We start from the raw sequence: 19,634 nt of genomic DNA, 5'->3' as shown, positions 1-19,634 counted from the left end.
TTGATATTTATATGTTGATCGACGATCGAATTGTGTCGGACAAGAACGTCCTAGCCGCTGAATGCGATCGATCATTGTAGCTCCCGCGAATGTGATCGTGAAACGATCCAAATCAGATCCGTTATTATGATTCAGCATTTTTCTTTTAAGCTGGTGCGTTTTTAAGCGTATTTGCGATTGATAGATTGTATCATATTAAGGCTTTTAAGTCAATGTTCAAAGTCGAGAAACGAACGAGTCGATTGTATCCAAGAGCTAAAAATGGCAATTACATAAAAAAAAAAAAAAAAAAAAACAATGAATGAATCCTTATTGGATTTTTAACAAGAGAGTTATTTTTTATTTAGTTCAACGTATAATGTCGCAGTAATAAGTTAGCTGTCTCCCGTGAATAATTTCATAATTCTAAGATATAAGAACTCGCTTACGATAAAGAGTCATTCGTATGTCGACTTTGAATACCTCGCAAACTCTGTGCCATAGTTTGCCATATTAGCATAAGTTGATCTGGACCTTTTGTGCCCGATTCTTAACGTTCTAGTCTATCGTAATATGTTTAAGGAAGGACATTTTGCCGTTTTATTAATTCGCGAAGCGGCTTCTCACTTTTTCTAGTCACAACTCTCAAGCTTGAATTCTAAATCTACTTCCGGTGCTAATAGCGCCAAGGAAATCGTTTCGAGAATGCTCATGTTTTTTTTTTTTCTTTTTCTTTTTATGCGCGAGACGCGCGCGGTTAAAGTTGAGTTTTATTTCGTTGTCCGAATTACGAGAGTAATAAGTTTAGTTTAGCGAGGCCTGTGCCTCGAGATACTGATTGTTATCTTATTTCTTAAGAGTAGAATAGTCGCTGCTTTAAGCGGATCAAGATGGCTAAGGCAAACATGTAATATTTGCGCTTGTCGCGCGGAATTTTAAGCGCTTTGACAATCGAGTGGGCATTTAGATAACGCTCGTTTTCTACTTTTTCTTAATCCACGAGAGATCAGTCGAGACTACGACGAGAGGCTATAAAGTTCATAGGAGCTCCGATACTCAATAAAGATACTAATTAAAGCAGCGACTTAAGCGTGTTACTAATTAAAAAGATCCTACTGTGTGTTATTCTTTTTTTCATTCGAGGCCATATATATACATATATACATATATATATATATATATATATATATATATATATATATATTTATAACTTATTTCGTTTTTGTTTTATTCAATAAATAGTTGATAGATTTTCATATACATACACACACATGTATGAAAATTTGTTGTCTGTCGCGTGATTCTTTTTTTTTTTTTTCCTTGACGTATTCGAATTTGCCTCTTCCAAAGTTTAAACATCCGAATTAATCTCTCCGGTTTAAAATTAAAATTCCATTAAGTTTGTTGCACATGATTGCGGCGTTCAAGATGAAAAGCACAGTTTTATGTTTCTCTTTTTAGTAGACCATCCTGTATGTACTGTTGAACTAATTGAGAGGTTAATCGGCGCTTTTCCACAAATACGAGTAGCGGTGAGATTTAATGATGATCGCGCAATCAGCGGCGCCGAATGCGCGACCGATTCGTCGTGTCCTCGTTGGTCAAACGAAACGAGAACCAATTTACAAAGTGGCTTCGTGTGAGGGTGCACGTGCCAAGTGATATATATATATATATATATATATATATATATATATATATATAAATATATATATATATATCCATACATATATATATATACATATATATATATATAAACACACACACACACACACACACAATATGTATGTATAAACATGTACATCTCGGAAGTATGGACGCTCTTTTGTGCAAACCGATGGGAGGGAGACGTGTGGAATGGAAGAAGGAAAGAGCGATTTTTAAAACGGATGACCGCGCTACCGCGTGGTCCTCCACAAGAGACAGAGACCGCGGGAATAAGTGAGAGCCTGTGAGAAAGAAAGCGAGAGAGAGAGAGAGAGAGAGAGAGAGAGGAAGAGTGAGAGAGAGAGACTTTGCAAGCCGCACTCGATATCGTACTGCAATTGTGCTGTGCTATTGTACATATTTAAAAAAAAAGAAAAAAGAGAACATACACATATATACAGATAGATTTACACAGTCTCTCACACACATACACGCAGCACACATATATACACACACACACACACACACTTTTATTACGTGAGCGACGGCGTTCGCCAAGCTGGGCGAAAACGAATCGGTGTGACGTTTGATTGCAGAAAAGCGCATTCTAGCCGACTTGCACTCTGCGTCTGTGGCTCTTGCGTAGCGAGAATTCTTTTGTGCTTCGACACACCCACACACACACACACACACACACACACACACACATACATATATATATATATACACGTCGCGATGTGGCGAGCGATCAGTTCTGCGAGATTTCGTTCGAGCGACACTTTACGTCATTCCTTCTTTTTTGCGTGATTGTGAAAGGATCGTTTATGCTAGTCCGAGTAATCATACAGGGTGAATCGCCGAGATTTAATTGACAGAATGATTCAAAAGTATCGAAGGGTATCGATGAACGAATTAAAAATTTCCCTATGCAAAGATCCATCATATATATATATATATATATATCTTAGACTCAATAATTTCTTCGTTTTACACATTTATAGTAATTTATAAAACTCCATTTTCTCAATTTCTATTACATTAACAAAAATTCAAAAACATGAAATAAATTTGAGATAAATTATTATTGAATCGCGCAAATTGCGCTTGTTTAAAAAAAAAGAAAAAAAAAATATGTAGATATGTATGTATGACCTCATTCGTTGAATTAATTGAAATCACTTTAGAGTAAAAGAGTAAATTCTCGATACATACATCGCGAGATTGGATTTCTTTAAAAAGTTAACGAATAATCGCTCGATCACACAGCGCTATTTTAGAATCATTCGTCTCGCGAATGAAATGATGCGTCGTTTTTTTCGCACTCGAATGCTCGTTGAATGTTGGAATTCGGCGATATTAATTATCTACGGCATATGTTACTTAATTTATTATATTTTAGGATATAGGAATGAGAAAAGCGCGTTTGCAGCTTTCCTCTAAAGCTACAGCAGTTCGTCATCGAACATGTAATTGTGTAACATTTTGTAAAGTTATATCGATCCTCCCTATTAGAAAGAGCATGTATGGCGACTCGAGGTATGTTATAACGCTTTTGTGCAGCAACAACAACAACAACAACAACAACAACAACAACAACAACAACAATCTCCCCTCTAAAAATAATTCAAATACACCGACCCACCACGTTTTCTTCTTAACGTTGCACATTGATTGATTAGCATTTCTCTTGACGCTATTCTCATTATTTATTATTAATTTATCACAAACGACGTCTCAAATAAACGATTATTCAAAGCGAGCATCAGTTCTGAATGTTTGAAGACTAGATTACCCGAATCAGCTCGGCTCGACGCGAGAAGGGGACGTTTGCATTACTTCCCGTTCAAAGAACTATAATATCCTCGATCTTATTTTAACGGGGCAAAGGAATGCAGAATCTTTTTCGACGCAAGAATGAATCCATGGAGAGACGCGAGCGGCCTCCTCGGTCGTCGGTTTAAGATCGTATATAGTACAAAATAAACATTATATATTGTAACAGTTTAATTAATATATAAACACACATATAGGGAAGAACTGTTTTTCGGGTGAGAGTGTTCAAAATGATAAGATTCGATGATAAATCACGGAAAAAGCGGCGCGCGAATTTTCATGAAAAATTCCCTCGTTCGAGACAATTGTGTCTTATTATTATTGGACACGATAAGATGCTCGATCGAACATATAAAAATTTCGCGATCAAGAGAAGGAAAATGATATACGTCTTTCACGCTCCTTCGACATGATTTGTGGGTTTGTATAATTCACAGTAACTATAATTGATCAAAATACCGACAGAGTTCCTTTGATGTACGTCCTATTATTTAACTTCGTAATTTAAACAGATGATAAAGAGTGTAGATATTAATGTCATGATGTTAATTCTTTTTGCTTTCTATTAAAAAAAAAAAAAAGTAAATAAAACATTAATTTTATTATAAATTATTACTCCTCTACAAGACACGTGTTTTAATTGTGTTGGTAAAAGAAAATTATTTTAATGAAAAAATTAAAAAGTGGCGTAATATTGAAAAGCCGAAATGTCATTTGATCGAGGCAATTTCGAATTGTAGTACGCATATTCGTGCACACATACACACATACACACGCGGATAGAATCAATATGTACGATAAAAATGTAAATATAATTTTAGTTGCGAGAGGAGAGAGAGAGAGAGAGAGAGAGAGAGAGAGAGAGAGAGAGAAGAGAGAGAGAAAGAGAGAGAGAGAGAGAGAGAGAGAAGGTTCATTACTACAATTATACTATTACTGACGGCAATGATTATTAATTATTAAGTGATGACAGACGCGAGATGTTTCTTTTGTATAAGAGAAGAAAATAAAACGAGAACGTGTAACAACGTAGCTGAAAAAAAAAAAAAAACAGATACACATACCATAAGAGGTGAAATAGCAAGAGAAAGATGACAGAGAAAGAAAAAAACGGAAAGGCAGAGAACGTAAAAAAATACATATATGCATATACATATATATTTATATATATATGTATGTATTAATATAAATGCAAATATAGATATAAATATAATATAAATGCAAATATAAATATATAAATATGGACATAAGTATATAAATAAAAATTATATATATTATATATATAAATATAAATACGGATATTATTACCACCAATCACGGTGAACAGTGTTGACCGTCGTCGCGAGGACGATTATCGAGCGATCTTTAGGGTCGATTGATCGATCGACCAATAACGACTGTTACGCGTCTTAAATTTGAGCATAAGGATAAGAGAAAGAGGGAGATTGCGGGCGAGCTAGCAAGAGAGAGAGAGAAAGAGAGAGAGAGAGAGAGAGAGAGAGAGAGAGAGAGAGAGAGAAAGAAAGAAAGTGTGAGTGAGTGTGAAAGAGAATAAAATTCGATGAATCTATTTATATATTGCGCCGAGAGAGGCTCGTCTCGATAGTTAGTTCGTTACGTGACACATATCCAGTGGATTAGAAACTATCGACTAACGACGACCACGTACAATACTAGGTGTCTATATCGATCTAGTTTCCACCCCACTCGCAGAGAATTTTTACTTCGTTTTTCCACGGACAGGGGTAGAAGAAAAGAATCGGCAGAATTTACGATGGCAAAAGAGAAAAACAAATAATAATGAAGAGACTCGATACAATCTTTCCCGGGCAAGAAAAGTCTCTCCTTTTCATCCATTCGATGTTAAAAACGAGAGAGAACGAGAAAGAGAGAGAAAGAGAGAGAGAGAGAAAAAAAGAGATGATTCTCTAATTTTTCATTCTCTCGAAAACTTTTCATCCCTGTTGCGACTGCTACCTCGGCTCGTCCAATCTTTCACAAACAAATTACGATCGAAACAATAGAGTCAACAACAAGGGAGAGGGAAAGAGACAGAAAGGGAGGCGAAGTGAAAAAAAAAAGAAAAAAAAAATGTATAAGACAAGAATAAGACAAGAAAGATTTTTCAAAAAATTTCGAATAACGTTTTCTCTCGAACGAGGCGAAAAAGGCAGGAAAGAAAGCGATAAGAAAACATGAAAACAGTTCGTACGACAATAAGGTATCGATTAGTTAATCAGAAATGAAATAATGTAAAATACAAGTGCAAAAGCAGATATACATTATTATTATTATTATATATTATTATATATTATTATTATTATTATATTGTATAACGCGAAAACATTTCGCGTATAACGGCGTATACGTGAAACTGCTGGTTTCCACCCTCTGAATGCAAAAAGGAGGAGAGTAAACGACAGTCGTAAACGCAGAACGATATTGTCGGACTCCTGTCAAGAATTCGGAAAAGTCGGTATAGACAAAGACCGGTGCTAAAATAACATTGTTTCTATTTCTCCTACTCTTTTTTCTCTATTCCTCGTGAAAGAAAAGGGGAGAGAGGAAGGGATGATTTTATTTATCCGGTTTATATATCCCCAAAGTATCGTCAATACCTCAAGTCTGGCAACTTTACATACAACTTTACAACTGCAAAGAATTCAATCGTATCTAATATTCTTTCGTAGATAATTATGACTTTAATTAACGATAATGAAGGATGTTGAAGGATGAGGATTTGAGATATTGACGTTGACAGGAGGACGAAAGTCGGGATGTCCATAATCGCGATGTATTACCACAAGTCGAGCGAAACTGCAAGAAAAAGGAGAACGATGACAGGGGAAGAAAGACAGAGAGAGAGAGAGAGAGAGAGAGAGAGAAAAGAGAGCGAGAGAAAGAGAGCGAGAGAGAGAGAGAGAGAGAGTGAGCGAGCGAGCGAGAGAGCGAGTCATTAATTTATTTACAATTACGTGTATCCGTTGGTAGGCAACAAAATGTGGTTATATGAGCCCGAGCGACTCTGTCGCGACGGTTTCCGGCGTACCATTTTGAATTTTCTCGCGCGGCGAGACCGACGATCGTTACTTGTAAAGATGACGGGATCGAATTTGCGAAATATAAAATTTTTAATACTAACAAGTACAAAAAAAAAAAAAAAAAAATTTCATTTCTCGCAACCGAGAAACAGATTTTTCTTTCTCGGTCTTCTCAATAAACGTTATTACTAATCGCTGTTTCGATTATTCGATTTAAAACCAAAAAACAAAAAAACAATGGATTCGATCCCGACGTTGTAAGATGTGCACCTATGTAATAGACACATCCGCGATCTCGAGAGCCGCGGGAGAAGAAAAAGGCGATTGTAAACTAACAATGTTACTACGTTTTATCAAGAGCTTATTGTAGTCGAGAATCATTAACACATACACACAGACATACAATAAACATACACATGCAAATACACATACAACATTAAAAACAAAAAAAAAACAAGACAACAATGGTATTGAGTGTAGCACGATAAAAAAAAAAAAAAAACAAACGTTCTTTACACTTTTGCACGAGACGTGTGTTGTAAACTTAAATTAATTATTATTGACATATGTAATTAACGTTTTATTACTTAGCAATTAAACTTAATTTATTTCTGATTACTCGAGTCGCTTGTTGAGCGCCCTTGTTGTCGTTATTGATAGATTGTGTGCAATTACGAGGATCGATCGATCGATCGATCGATCGTGATGATCGAAGGTAAACACTGCTCATGGAATCATTCCATTGTTTACTGCTCCCTGCATTTTTAGGCCGCGCGATTTATGCTATTACGGCTTAAAAAATAATGATATTTTCATTAGGAAATTATCACAGACCCTTCAATTTATAATAAAATTTAAATAAAAATCAATTCAATTGAAATAAAGTTTGAAGAGAAAATTAATCAACGATTTGAAATTTTAATGACTAATTGTATGAAAAATATTATTAATATCAAATTTTTATTTATCGTTATTGACTATTAAATATTTAAAGAGCATAAATAGTTTAGTAATTAAATAAAAGCAAAAATTAATTAATTAATTATTATTCATATTTAAAGATTAAGATTTATATTTAAGATAAATATAAATATACGATTTAAATATCTATATTCTATTTCTAATTAAACGTTACTTTTAGTTATTTAGTTTATAATCATACTGTAAATTAAATAATTAATATTTTCAAAAAATTTTTAAAAACAATGAAGAAATGACAATAATGTATTTTCTTTAAAAATATTTTTAATAATCGCTAGAAAATTATATTAACAAAAAAAAAGAAATAAGAACATTTTGGGGCAGGATAAATCATGTTATTTAACGCATTGTTGATGTCTGATAATTATTTCAGTTAACTTTCCTGCCACATGTCGATTATGCAGTATTTATTTTTTATACACATACAACGGTAATTATTGTTATAAGCTGTAATCCAGCAGCTGTCTTTTAAATTGCGAAACGGAATTACCCGACATCGTATAAATAAACAACCGAGGTTGTGAGAAAAAAAGAAAGACACGTAAAAATTTTTATATTTTTATTTCATATCAAATTAATCTCTAAAAGCATTGTGTAAACATATATATTTACACACACATACACATATATATTTGTATGGAGCTCTAGTTATTAGAAAAAAAGTGTGAATGTCGGTATCGTAATTTACTCGGCTAATTAATCTACAAAATCAGAAGAAAAATCACAAAAATCGATAGTTATAAAGATATATCGATTTTATCATTTTATAATACGGCAGTTTTATAATCCAGCAGGTTTTTTTGTAATTTCGAACGGTATTATCGATATTTCAAAAGTTTTCGAAGATATTAATTAATTACTTTTTTAATTGATTGTTAAGAACGCGACAGACTAATTTCCGTGATCCTATGTTTAATTAATTTAATTTTAAACGTATTTAATATATACATATGTGTTAATTATTTTACCTTATGTTTTATACGCCCAATTTTATAGCTTTAATACTGAGAATCTGACTCGGATTGAAATGCGTTTCAATTATAACATGACATCATAAAAGTTGTTCTTCCGAACATATACTCGGATCGATCAAATCGCAAACGCTGCGAGATTGATAATTTTGAAAATGAGGAGAAATTTCAATTTGCATTTTTATTACGTGATTATTTTTTTATCAAAAGAGCCGCATATCTAGGAGCGAATGAATGAATGAAATAAATGGCGGTTTGACAGATGAGAGCAAGAGCGAATGACGCAGTGAAAAAATACATACCATAAAATTGTTAAAAGATAAAGTAGAGAAAATAAACGAGCAATAAATTGTACCAAATAATGAAAGCATTATTGAAGCGAAAACGTGTTTGAAATTTAATCTTTTATTATTATTGGCATGACTCAAATGCAAAAACTCTATTGAGACTATCATCTACATAGGTTCGTTAAAATTATATTTTCCGTGAGAGTACAGAATACAGGTGGTACACGTATACAACAGAAAATATTTATTAATTGAATTAATTAATTAAAATAATAATTAATAATACTTAAATTTTTTAACTTGAATTGATTCTTTTATGTCGTTGTATTACTATTTTTTTATTATTACTTGAAATATATTATTATAAAGTATTGAAGTATATTAGGATACCAATTGTGTATCATGATTTGTTAAAACATTAATTTTCAGGAGAAAGAATATAGGATCATTTTTAGCTATTCAATATTTTTAATACACATATATGTTTTAAAAAGAAGGTATAAGAAATATTTTATCTTAGAAGTAATTGATGATTTTACAAAAGTATATAAAATTGACGATATACAATATTATTATTTCAAATGCGCATTTATAAAAAATATAAATTGTTGGCACATAATATACGTATCGTACAAAGACAATCTTGTCATTTGTTAGAATAAAAGAATTATTTAGAATGCAGCAATACCGGTAATTGCTCTCCCGAGGATTAACGCGTGAATATCGTTTGTACCTGTGAAAGAAAAAAGAGAATAGATTCGAATGACGCGTCAGCATTATTATTGATTGCGTTAAATATCCATCATATCTGCACACAATCTTCGCATACCTTCGTAGGTGTTTACAGTTTCTAGATTCATCATGTGTCTGATGACATGATACTCGTCCGAAATCCCATTTCCGCCTAACATATCTCTCGCGGTTCGCGCAATCTCCAACGCTTTGCCAGCCGAGTTTCTCTTTATGACAGAAATCATTTCCGGAGCGGCTCTATGAAACACAGAATCATTTTTCGCATGTTTGCGCAGGAAAATTTTCTGCGCGAAAAATGTGTCACACACATTTATTTATACGTCTTTCTTTCAAAAAGTATCTCTATCAAATAAATTCGCATATACACATATTTTTACACATAATAAATACATTATAAATATAATATTCCAACTTGAATAAATAAAAATCCTTTTTTTTTTATGTAGATTATATTAACTTTGCCCCTTTAAACTCGTTTGTCCGACTTCAAGCGGGTTTTTTTTACCTGTTCTCGTCCTTCAATCTGCCAACGTGCAAGCAAGCTTGAAGACCAATCGCGATGTCGCACATCATGTCGGCCAATTTCTTTTGCATAAGTTGGTTCGCTGCCAGGGGCTTGTTGAATTGTCGCCTTTCCAGGGTGTAAGATCGAGCAACCCTCAAGCAAGCCTCCGCCGCACCCAACGCACCCCAAGCGATGCCGTATCGAGCATTGTTTAAACAACCGAAAGGTCCCTTCATCGAGTCATTATTAAATTAATATTTACTCTTAAAGCAGTCAGGCTCAAAAGATTTCCAACTGTTACATTGTCAATGTTCTGAGTAACCTTCGAAAGATTTTAACTGTTGATCATTATTATTATAAAAAGTTATTAATAAAGTTTTTCAGTAATTTTTAATTAAAAAATAAAAACTATAAATAAAAAATAAAACCTAACAATAACAAAATGAGATCTATAATTATACGATTCCACATAAATTTTCGCAATTATTCATGGAATTATAAAACAAGATTTAGCATCCTATTTAGATTTTATAGTGCGAAAAAATAAAATTTATAATTTTATAATTCTGACCACAAATATCAGTTAGAAATTTTCTGAGTTTGACACACTGTATAAAGATGCGGATATAAATATTCGAATATTTTTTTATACTGCTATTTAAGTATTCTAATCATTAATGATAACAATTAACAAGTTATAAAATAAATAATTAATTGAAATAACTAAGAAAAAAAATGTTACATGAATACAAATCTCTAGTTGGCTAAAAATACTTGACGTACTTTAAGTCCTTGAACATTCAACACATTTTCCTCGGGTACAATTACGTTGTCCATCAGAATCATTCCAGTGATGGACGTCCTTAGAGAAAACTTTCCTTGAATCGTTGGGGTAGATAATCGATTTCCCGCGACCTCTCTATCAACGATAAATCCACGAATTTGATTGTCGTCACATTTTGCCCATACTATTGATATGTCGGCAATGGGGGCATTCGTAATCCTAAATCAGATACCGTAAGATTTTTTTCAATTACGAGAATATACAATTTTTAAGCGAGATAATAAATAGAAAGTATTTTCTAAAACCAACCATGTTTTGCTACCATTCAGTTTGTAAATTTTCTTGTCGGAATCATAAGTCGCTCTGGTTTCCATGGATGCTATATCACTACCATGATTAGGTTCCGTTAAACCGAAACAGCCAATTATTTCGCCGGAAACTGAAATACGCGTCAAAAATTATCGCTCCGACGAAAGTTATTAGATATTTAATTTTTTCAGAGGAATTCAATTTTGTTAATTAAATTTTATTAGTTTTAATATGTTATAGACTCTAAATGTTAAATTAAGTTATATAGGTCAATTAATTCAATAAATTATATAACTTTCTTTTCATTTCTGCATCTCGGGTTTTCATATTTACATAGGCAGCTACAGGATACTACTGCTTTCAAAGTCTTAACCCTTCTCTTCTCTCTCTATACATTTATATAAATTTGATAAATGTAATTTAATTCTAAGAACCATCTGCACATACCCAGTTTAGGCAAAAATCGCTCCTTCTGGGAATCGCTGCCGTACATATAAATCGCGCCAATCGCGAGAGACGACTGCACTGATAACGCGGATCGATACCCGCTATCGACGCTCTCGATCTCCTTGGCAAGGAGCCCGTACGCAACCGAGGATGCCCCAGCAGCACCGTAACCCTTCATGGTGCAACCCAACACCCCTAACTCGCCCATTTCCCTCATAATTTCCCTGTCGAAATGTTCCTTGCGATTCGCCTCGATTACTCGCGGCAACAGTCGCTCCTCACAATAAGAACGGAACTGATCTCTCATCAGAACCTCATCCTGCGTCAGCTGCGACTCCAGATTAAACGGATCCTCCCAATTAAAACTAGCTGAGAAATACAATTTCAACGAAAATAAATTTAAAAGTTTATTACAAGTTAACTGAAACATAATTAATTTGTATAACAAGTACATAAATTTAATTTCGCAATTTTTTTCAAACTTTAATGTGAAAACAAATGTTTTGAAATCATAATAATGTAATAATATGTATATTGTAATATATGTTATATAATACTTTATCAGTTATCAATAACGATGAGATAGCAAAATCGACCGAGTCAAACAAGCTACCGACTGAGAAGAGGAGCCTTTATTGTGCTGCTACCTATATTTTATCATTGCTGTAGCGTAGACTTGTAGATTAACAGTCATCATCAGTGTAGAGTTATTTGTGTACCTTTTTATATCTACCTGTGTACTTAAGAAATATATAAATTAATCTGCAATAATATGATTGTATAACTTACGTTTTGCTTGAAGTGACGCAGAGAGAGAGATCTCTAATCAGTATATTTAAGGATAATGTATCGAGTAAATATTTGATTACATGTAATTTAATTAGCACACCAATTTAATTAGCTAGTCTCCGAAAAATTTCCAAAGGATACGCCTTGTGGGATTAACAAGACACGAACGATTGACTCTCAATAATAATCTCTGTATATTACTCGCCATGTTGAGCAACGACTGATTAAACACTGACTTGTTGATCTTAAGAAATCACCTTATCAGATGTGTTTAAAATTATATTCGTAGCGAGCGATCTCAAAACAGCTGATAAGTGTTTTATAAATAATTCAACATTATGCTTTAAATATTTATTGGATATTTTTTTATGAATGTCGCTCAATTACTCGATGCTCAATGACATGTCAGCTGTTGCCGAAATCGCGGTGACATTTTACGTAGTAATTGGCTGAGTTTCTGATTGGCTTGCTAGAAACTCGGAGGCAAGTTTGAATGACTGTTAATTCTTTAAAGCAAATATTATTATTTTATTAATTGCATACGATTTTGATCAAAAGTTTTTGTTAGAAGATGTTTGAATTTTATTGATTTTCATATTAAAGTCCAAGTTCAAATTTCCGTGATTCAAAATTGCAAGGTGCTTTTGTATATAGATTCTCTATATTTTATTTCCAAAATTTATCTTGCAGAATAATTATATATATAATACAATTCGATGTTGTGAAAACTTTCTATTAATCGATATCTACAATAAATATATCTATAATAAATGAAACCTTTAAAAAATAATAATTAAAATGGGAATAATGACAATTTTTCATAAAAATATTATATGAAATATACAATAAATCTGTATTTCATCGCTTCAATTAAATTGCACTAACATTAATTACACAATGTTGAAGTAAACGGATTCTTGTCCCACAGTCTAACTTTTTCTGTTTGCAACGTAACAATGCATATACTTTTTTTCATATACATTTATACATATTTAAATACATTTTTATTAATAATTTTATTTCTTTATATAATATATATCTTCTTATTGATAATTTATATTACATCGAATTAATCGGAATTTTTAATTAATTTTTTCTCAATGGATTCTTGCGTTTTTAGATTTCTTCTCTTTTGAATATTTATTCTTATCCAATAATAAACTATATCAAATATATAACGTGACATTCTAGACTCAAAAAATCTCAATAAAGATCGACAAGAAAAAAATTGGCGCGTAAAATATTATCTAGTTTGTTCCACAAACTTCTCAACTCTCCATCTCATCTGTACTACCTCGAGACATGCGTCAGGGTTAAAATTATTATATTCTTACAAGGTCGAAACACATACAAGGGAGATCTTTTCACTTACTAATACGATATACTAAAAACCGTAGGCTCTTGTCGCAAGTAGTACTGCAGATAATTCAATAGAATTCCTCGGCGGTTATTTTTGTGCACTAACAGTTAAACTTAATCCATAAAAATAAATCTTCCCAATTATATGCGATATAGATTCAATGTTCATTATTAATATTAATATTCTGATATTCTTATTAAAATTTTATATATAAATTATTTTTTTTTTTTATATTTCACGTAACAACTCTGGATTCGGACGTATGTCGCAAGTATCTTTATCTCGAATTAGATATCTCCTCTCTCGTGAGAAAGAGAGAAAGTATATATAACTCTCTACCTAGATACTATAATACTATTAATGCCTCGCCGACGCATTCGCTGATTTTAATATCACGTGTTCAATAAGATGCGAAACTCTGTTAATTCTAATGTAAGAATTTGATCCGCCGCTGCGTGATTATCAATTAAACGATCAACAGGTCCTCCTTATGGTAAGGACCGTCCGGCAGTCTTTGATTAAATATGCGGATATTGTGGCAGAGGTAACCCATCGCCTCCATGATTGGCCGAACGATCGCGTGTGTCACCGCCGCCAAGAAATTTCGCATCGCCGCACACGTGATTTTCCACACGCGCAGACACGGCGCGACGCACCATATATGCTGTAAGAAATAATCAAAATACAAGAATGCAGAACAAAATTATTCGATAGTAAAAGGGGAGCCAGTGTGAGAACCTAAATTTCATTGGAATATATTTGTATATAATAATTATAAATCAGACAATTTTATTACGTTTTAAGATAATAAATAGAAATAATAATATAAAAAAATGAAAAGAAAATGATAAATCTTATAGATGACATTATTATAGAAAGAAAAAGAGGAACAGTGTGTTGATTATTATATTGATATAATACAGTAATATATATATAATAATAATATAATAATATAATAGGAAATAAATTAAACAATTATTTAAAGAAAAATATATTATTTTTTAAGTAATTAAAAAAGATCGGAAATGAAAATATTTAATATTTTTTATATTTTAAATATGTATGTATGAGCATAGAATAATGGATATTAAAATTTAAAAGACACTAGCTTTTCGAGTCTCTTGACTGTCTAAAAGAAATAAAATTTTTTAATTTTATTTAATATTTAATACCCACACTCTTCTTCTCTTAACTATTATACTACTTAATGTCTTAAAAAAACGAGAATTGTATTTTTTTCTTTTAAGCAATATTGAATAGATATTAAATTTCTACGGATATTTCAATTATAATAATGATATAATCATTTATATGAAATAAGTATTAAACGTATTGTAATTATTTTCTCTCAAACTCGAGCAAATCTTGTTCCAGCAAGGCTCCTAACATATTCTCTCCACGATAATTAAAGAATAAATATATCATGATGCACGTGTAGGATATATTTGAAATCGATCGATTGAAAGAGAAGGGACGCACGTGACTTGGAGAGGAGGTTATCGACTCTCACCTGAAATGCGAGGCAGGCGAACGTGAAACCCAAACAGAGAGCGAGCAGAGGCGCTACGAGAACGGAGAGGAACACGTAACAACATCCTCTGGAGAGTCGGAAACAATGTCCACTCAGCCGCCAGGCGCACTCGGGACTACGGATTCCTTCCGGTTCGCCGATCACATCGTCCCACATCACCTGCGTACGTGACGCGTAAATGACGCTTGCATAAATCGATTAATCACGTCATTAAATTGATAACCGTGCGTGCCAATTTTATGGGGAACGAACACTCATATGGCCGAGGGAATAAACGTTATTATTTTGTCGCCAAGATACGAGTAAAATACATGACTCAATCTAAAGTCCCATTAATCTACGCCGGTGACCATCGATTTTCAATTATTATCTTTCGAGGAAATGTGGGTTACGACTTTCAACACTTTTTCATCAATGTCAATGTATCTGATAACGTAAAAATCTTGAGAAATTTAGTATTATTTTGCTTTTCCTGTGCATTCAAAATTATAAAGAATCCATTTTCGATAAATCGCAAACTTATCGATCAAAATTATTAAGTGAAGATGATATAGAGTAGATGTAGAATTTATAATTTTGCGCGATACTTTTTTTAATTCGTTTAATTCATTTAATTACATTGATGCGTGCTTTATAAAAAAAAGAGGAATTATATGTCATGTGGATTTGAAGAAAGAAAGCATAGAATTTTAGAAATACGTGCCGTTCACTCAAAAAAAAATGATCTTGCAACTTGAACAAAAATTTTCTAGGTGTAAAAAATTAATTGGAACAGATAAATTATTAACAAATACTGTGATACTCTGCATATATTTTGCACGTAATCAATTTAAATGACAGAGACAGAATTTATATCTATGTACTATATTATTAGTGTAATTTAGAAAGAACAGAAAATTTTTCTGCGATGCCTATCTTTACGGCTTATAATTGTCAAGGACAATGATATTAATGATTAATATTTGGCAATGGGATCTAAATTTTCTAGGGGTATTGCTAGAATATCGCTGCTATAAATTCCATAGGTGACAAACAATATTCTAACAGATACAAAAAGTAGCGATAAATTTTCATTGAGACATCTAGAAATCTATCTACATTAGCAAAATATTTTGTTGAGTGTTAAAATATATTTAGAATATGAGTGTATTTTCGTGGCAATTTTTTTCTTTTATTTCTTTCTATGAAACTTTAAACATTTTTTACAAATTAAAAAAAAAATAGAATTTTTAAATTTTAGTTCTTTTGTCTTTGGATTTTAATTTATAAGACATATAGTATATAATATTCGTTTTTAATATTCACTTTCAAGAGATTGATTGAAAAAATAAAAAAAATTACATATAAATAATCGGCAGCAAGCACACTCTCGGAAGAAATTCTTTTACCTGAAGATGCTGGTTCAGGCTGTTGGGGTCCCGGTCCTCGAGCTCCACGGCGCTCTCGCCCCCCGCGGAGGACTCTGGCTTCTCCATCCCTGAAATACGGATAGCCGGACATTTGGGCACGCAGCAGCGAAAGTTCCTCAATCTCGCCAACATAGTTCTCGGGAACTGTACTATAGATATTCCGCTTCTTTTTTTTTTTTTTTTTTTTCACTTTGCACCGAAAAAGAAGAGCTTCACGAGCCGCGAGGAGCGGCCTTTCCTGCCTCCTGGCGCGGCACCATCGCGAAAATGACGACTGTCGCGGAGGATGTATACTATCGCGACCGGTACACGTATCCATAAGCCATCGATTATTCCCGTTAAATAATAAATCGCGCGTTACCACGGCTCTGACCGCAGCTCTGACGGAAATTGCCCTTGTCGAGAGAAAAGGCGGAGAAGTAGAACGAGTAGCGATCAAGGATATATACGCGGCACGCGGCCAAATGCCATGAAAAGAAAAACTCCAGGGGAGGTATATTTACGCGCGATACTCACTTTCGTAATCGCGCAATATCGATTTCAGACGCTACCGGACAAAGTAAGCTTTACTCCTCGCCTTGACTTCAAACTGTTGCAACTGTTGCACCCGACCGGATTCTATAGCGAAACTATGTTGCGAGGTCACGGATTTTTTTCTATATCCAACCATCGACGTCGCGACGTCGTCCTTTGCGAGGATGACGCACCGATCATAGATTAAATAAATTAAAACATTGTCTGCTGGCATGACATATTTTAGGTTTTTATAAGGTAAAAATATAAGAGAAAAAAAGTGCTAATTGACATCTTTCTTTCGAAAGGAAAAAAAAAACTATAAATTATCAAGATAATATAGGGTAGTAAAAAAATTAAAGAGGACGGACTGAAATGGAAAAAATTGCCCTACTTTCTAAAAAAAACGTGCAAGATCGCATCTATTCCCATAAATGGTTCACGTTTTACGACGCATCGTGCGAATATCGACTCGCAAAAAGTTTCACCCATCGAGTCCGATCATACTTTCCCCTTCTTCCCATCGTGCGTTGGCTAACGCAAAACTTCCTCGTAATTCCTGTCCGATTAATAATACATACCTCCATTATGCGACGCACTAGTATGTGTCCAACAAAGGCTCAAAGTAGAGCTCTGCCGATCGAATTACCTTCTTCATTAATTATTTCCGCAATTCTATTCCTTGCTACGTCTTAATCACGGTCGTCGCATTATGATAGAAAAACACTACACGGACGTTCCGAATCGAGACGAACGCATTTGTCTCTTCCCCCCCGCCCCCCCCCCCCGCTCCCTCTTGTTACCAAAATAATTTATTGAGGTAAATGACAGTGGAAATTTTGAGAAATTAAAAAAAATGAAGAACCTCCCCTTCGGATTCCTCAAGATCGAAAAGACACGTACGCGATTGTTCTCGAGAATGATACTCACTCGGCTCGCCGTTCGCCACTTTGGAGCCCCTTATTTTGCTGGTTGGCCGAGAAACACTGGAAGCGAGCCTTATTGCCCGATTGTGACACGCGCGTCGCCTAACTTTACGAGAGTGGAGTAGTATTCGTTGTACTTGGACGCTATACTTGGGCGTTATAAGCAGGTGAAGAATAATCCGAGGTATTCTAACAACAAGAGAAGTGGACAGCGGTCAACGCGGCTGCGCGCTCGAGGGTTTCAACCCCTTGCGGTCTCTCGTAATCTCTCGATACAGCGGAGTACAACCACCCCGGAAAACGAAAGTGAATGGCTCGCAGGAGCGACGTAATCCCGACGAGGGAGAAAATAGTCTCATTAAATAGTAATCCGATGTAAAATACAGCTAATTACAATAGAAAAACATTATTTAGAAAAATAAAATTTTATGCATAGAAAAAAAGATAATGACAAATATTAAATACTCTCAGACGAAAATTTTATGTCGGATACAATTTATTAGGAACGTGACAAATAAAAATAACAAAATTAATTAAAAATGTATAAATAAAAATTATAATTTAATCTTTTTATTTATTATATTATTTATTTTATTTATATTATTTATATTATTTGTTATATTATATTATTTTATTTATACATTTAAGTATCGATTTTATGCATTATTTTTTTTTTAAATTCATCTCTGTATTGTTCGATATTATTGTACACGATAATTAATTTAACAATACTAATTTGTTATTATTATTGTCTATACATAATATACATTTCGTTATCACACAAAGGATATTGTTTCCTCTTTACATCAACAGATGGAGTCTCAAGTATATATACTGTAATACACTAACAACTTTACCAACGGATCATGTAAGACAATCAATTGACAGATTTATAGAAATCAGTTTCTAAAAATCTATTTTTTATGATAATTTAATAGTCTTTTAATGATTTTTATTAATTGCAATCTGTGTATTATTACCACCTTTCTATCATTCCTTTATTTTTGTCACAATAACATATTTATATAACATTTAAAAAGATTAACCGAAAGAAAGTTAAATAAAATAATTAATATGTAAATAATAAAAAATAAAATCTGTAATTAGCATTTTAAATCAGAGAAATTCTCTCTCTTTTTTCTAATATATTAAATTATGTCATTACGATAAAAATGATTGGAGAGGCTAGATTACTATGATGAAGATCTTTGACAAAAATACGTCTCGCCGATTCTGACAGGGACCATCGACATGATATTCACAAACGCCGAACAAAGCGGGATGGCGGTCCACCATGCGAATGATGGGACAGATCTGGAAGAGGGGAGGGGGGGGGAGGGAAGAAGGGAGACAGATGAATGGAACCTGACGTGTAGAGTATTTTAATGGACATTCCGGTACATGAGATGGCTTAAATCAGAATCTGCAAATCCGAGAGTTGCATAAGCACGACAGTCACGACAGACATCCTGTCACGATCTATAACGGACCGTACTTTTACCGCTCGTAGGTGGAAAAAATGCTGCACAATCACCTCGTCCCCGTGATGTTGTGTCAAAAGTTGCGAGA

The 19,634-nt window shown here is 33.4% G+C and overlaps 3 protein-coding genes across 4 annotated transcripts in view; 1 reads left to right on the top strand and 2 right to left on the bottom strand.

Annotated features, from left to right (window-relative positions):
* Positions 1-7,118, top strand: part of LOC140673814 (uncharacterized) — a 79,576-nt gene extending 72,458 nt beyond the window's left edge. For both annotated transcript variants that reach the window (XM_072907004.1, XM_072907003.1), the window contains one exon: positions 1-7,118. This exon is cut by the window's left edge and continues 818 nt beyond it. The gene's annotated coding sequence lies outside the window, so the exon portion shown is untranslated.
* A 2,075-nt stretch (positions 7,119-9,193) lies between these two features.
* On the bottom strand, positions 9,194-12,947 carry LOC140673816 (glutaryl-CoA dehydrogenase, mitochondrial). The gene is made up of 8 exons (XM_072907007.1): positions 12,468-12,947; positions 12,327-12,359; positions 11,538-11,906; positions 11,091-11,220; positions 10,781-11,000; positions 9,998-10,227; positions 9,569-9,729; positions 9,194-9,472 (listed from the first exon to the last, which is right to left on the bottom strand). The coding sequence occupies exons 1-8, from the start codon at positions 12,532-12,534 to the stop codon at positions 9,411-9,413; spliced, it is 1,272 nt and encodes a 423-aa protein (XP_072763108.1). The 5' UTR covers positions 12,535-12,947; the 3' UTR covers positions 9,194-9,410.
* Positions 12,948-13,127: 180 nt separating this feature from the next.
* LOC140673817 (caveolin-3) lies at positions 13,128-17,862 on the bottom strand. The gene is made up of 3 exons (XM_072907009.1): positions 16,606-17,862; positions 15,197-15,376; positions 13,128-14,350 (listed from the first exon to the last, which is right to left on the bottom strand). The coding sequence occupies exons 1-3, from the start codon at positions 16,756-16,758 to the stop codon at positions 14,153-14,155; spliced, it is 531 nt and encodes a 176-aa protein (XP_072763110.1). The 5' UTR covers positions 16,759-17,862; the 3' UTR covers positions 13,128-14,152.
* Between the last annotated feature and the right edge of the window lie 1,772 nt (positions 17,863-19,634).

This window comes from Anoplolepis gracilipes, chromosome 15, assembly GCF_047496725.1.
Source record: "Anoplolepis gracilipes chromosome 15, ASM4749672v1, whole genome shotgun sequence".
Taxonomy (NCBI): Eukaryota; Metazoa; Arthropoda; class Insecta; order Hymenoptera; family Formicidae; genus Anoplolepis; species Anoplolepis gracilipes.
Note: the sequence above shows the minus strand (reverse complement) of the source record. Positions and strands in the feature narration are given on the sequence as shown.

Excerpts from the sequence above, each read along its gene's own strand:
- LOC140673817 (XM_072907009.1), bottom strand. The coding sequence starts at position 16,758 with ATGTTGGCGAGATTGAGGAACTTTCGCTGCTGCGTGCCCAAATGTCCG. Across the intron at positions 15,377-16,605 it reads GCCTGAACCAGCATCTTCAG|GTGATGTGGGACGATGTGAT; the intron begins GTAAAAGAATTT and ends TCACGTACGCAG. Across the intron at positions 14,351-15,196 it reads TCGCCTGCCTCGCATTTCAG|CATATATGGTGCGTCGCGCC; the intron begins GTGAGAGTCGAT and ends TATTTCTTACAG.
- LOC140673816 (XM_072907007.1), bottom strand. The coding sequence starts at position 12,534 with ATGGCGAGTAATATACAGAGATTATTATTGAGAGTCAATCGTTCGTGT. Across the intron at positions 12,360-12,467 it reads TCTTGTTAATCCCACAAGGC|AGATCTCTCTCTCTGCGTCA; the intron begins GTATCCTTTGGA and ends TATACTGATTAG. Across the intron at positions 9,730-9,997 it reads AGATTGAAGGACGAGAACAG|AGCCGCTCCGGAAATGATTT; the intron begins GTAAAAAAAACC and ends TGTGTTTCATAG.